At 33.2% G+C, this 1,875-nt stretch overlaps 1 protein-coding gene across 1 annotated transcript in view; it reads left to right on the top strand.

Annotated features, from left to right (window-relative positions):
* The window catches only part of LOC106470493 (E3 ubiquitin-protein ligase rnf213-alpha-like), a gene marked incomplete at its 3' end in the record, with an annotated part of 77,819 nt that overhangs the window by 25,101 nt on the left and 50,843 nt on the right, over window positions 1-1,875 (top strand). The window contains exon 9 of the mRNA XM_022399108.1: window positions 942-1,113. Within this exon, the coding sequence (XP_022254816.1) occupies window positions 942-1,113 (172 nt within the window). The remainder of the gene's footprint in view (window positions 1-941; window positions 1,114-1,875) is intronic.

Genomic DNA, 1,875 nt, shown 5'->3' with positions numbered 1-1,875 from the left:
TGAAAGAGCGAGCATGTTTGGTGGGATGGGAATTAGAACCCGCAACTGTCAGATTGTGAGTTGAGTGCCCTAACCACCTGGCCATGCTAGGCCTGAGAAGATAAAGAAGCACTCCTTCATGTTTAGGCATATGAAACCAGCAACTGTTTTCTCTTGGAAGAGAACTCTAAATCTTTTAATCTATAACAGTGAATCAAATATTGGATTCTGGCAAGTATCAAAAACACACACACACACACACTTGAATAGTTTGTGGATTCTTATCTCTCCAGATTTAGGCCTGGTGGTTAGAGCATTCGACTCACAGTCTTGCCCTTTCAGCCATGGGGCATTATAAAGTGATGGTCAATACTACTATACATTGGTAAAAAAATATCCCAAGAGTTGACAGTTGGTGGTTTTTATTAGCTGCCTTCCTTCTAGTCTGTCACTGCTAAATTAGGGACAGCAACACAGATAACTCTTGTGTAGCTTTGTGCAAAATTCAAAGCAAAACAATCCCCAGATTTTATATTCATGGCTGCTGATTTTTCCAAACACATGGATTATTGCATCACTGGATATAGTAATACAACTGAAGGATGCATAATTATTATTTGTCTGTTAAAGAAATGCAATACTTGGTGAACGGTCACGATTTGACACTATATGTTGATAAAACTTTTGAGTCTTAATTTAGGTAAAAACTCATCAGATGCAATAAAACTTAGGAGTTTTTAGATTAAAATACACAATCTACATGTTTGTATCTTTCTTCGTTTAAAATATTATTTTGTTTGAAAATGTGTACAACCATAATGAACACACCATATATTAGTACATAAAAGTAAACTCACTGTCATGCAATTCCATATATACATATTTTTTAATTTAAGATGATTATGACAATATAAATAATAATTTAGCAAATAATGAAATTTTGTTTATTTTATATTTTGAAGGAAGGAAAAACATTGTTATTTGTGAATAAAGCTGAAGTGTTTGGCCCTAATGACCTATTTATTGAATTGATGAATGTCTTGTTCAAACATCACCATCTATTCTCAATGGAGGTTATTCACTTGAATGACATTTGTAATTGGGAAGGAGGAACAAAATTCTTAGAAGTTTTTGGTAGGTATTAAACACAATAAATCTTTTACACATATCTTGTACAAAGCTACATAGTTGTAGATGATGAATTAATGTGTGATGAATATGAAATTATTGTATAAAAGTGTATTATATCAAAAAGGAAAATTTTAAAATCTAAAAGAATAAGTGTTTTACCAAACTTTTGAAGTAATGTCAAAAACTGGAGCTATATATTAAAATTATAAATAAAAAGTAAATAAATGCATAAATTACTCATGTTTGTGGATTGCACTATAATTATATAATATCTAGATTACATATATTATTTCTATTTGTTGTTATTATCATATCACTCATAAGTCTTAATTGATCTATGGCATCTTCATTAATGGTTCCATTATCTTCTGGACAAGATCCAAGTGTCATTAACCCCCCTACATGGCCTATCATAGCCAGGTGGTTAAGGCACTCGACTTGCAATCTGCAGGTTGCGGGTTTGAATTTCGTGCAAAGCTACACGAGAGCTATCTGTGCTAGCCGTCCCTAATTTAGCAGCGTAAGACTAGAGGGAAGGCAGCTAGTAATCACCACTGACCACCAACTCTTGGGATACTTTTTACCAATGAATAGTGGGATTGACTGTCACATTATAATGCTTCCATGGCTGAAAGGGCGAGCATGTGAAATTTGAATATTTTCTGATGCATAAAAGTATTTCTAATCGTAAAATGAAAATTACTTTGCCTGTTGGATAGGCAATATGCAAAAAGGAAAAAGGCAGGAGAAAAACATTGCTTAACA

The sequence above is a fragment of the Limulus polyphemus genome, unplaced genomic scaffold (assembly GCF_000517525.1).
Source record: "Limulus polyphemus unplaced genomic scaffold, Limulus_polyphemus-2.1.2 Scaffold4039, whole genome shotgun sequence".
In the NCBI taxonomy this organism is placed as follows: Eukaryota; Metazoa; Arthropoda; class Merostomata; order Xiphosura; family Limulidae; genus Limulus; species Limulus polyphemus.
The sequence above is the reverse complement of the archived record's forward strand: the minus strand, read 5'-3'. Positions and strand labels throughout refer to the sequence as shown.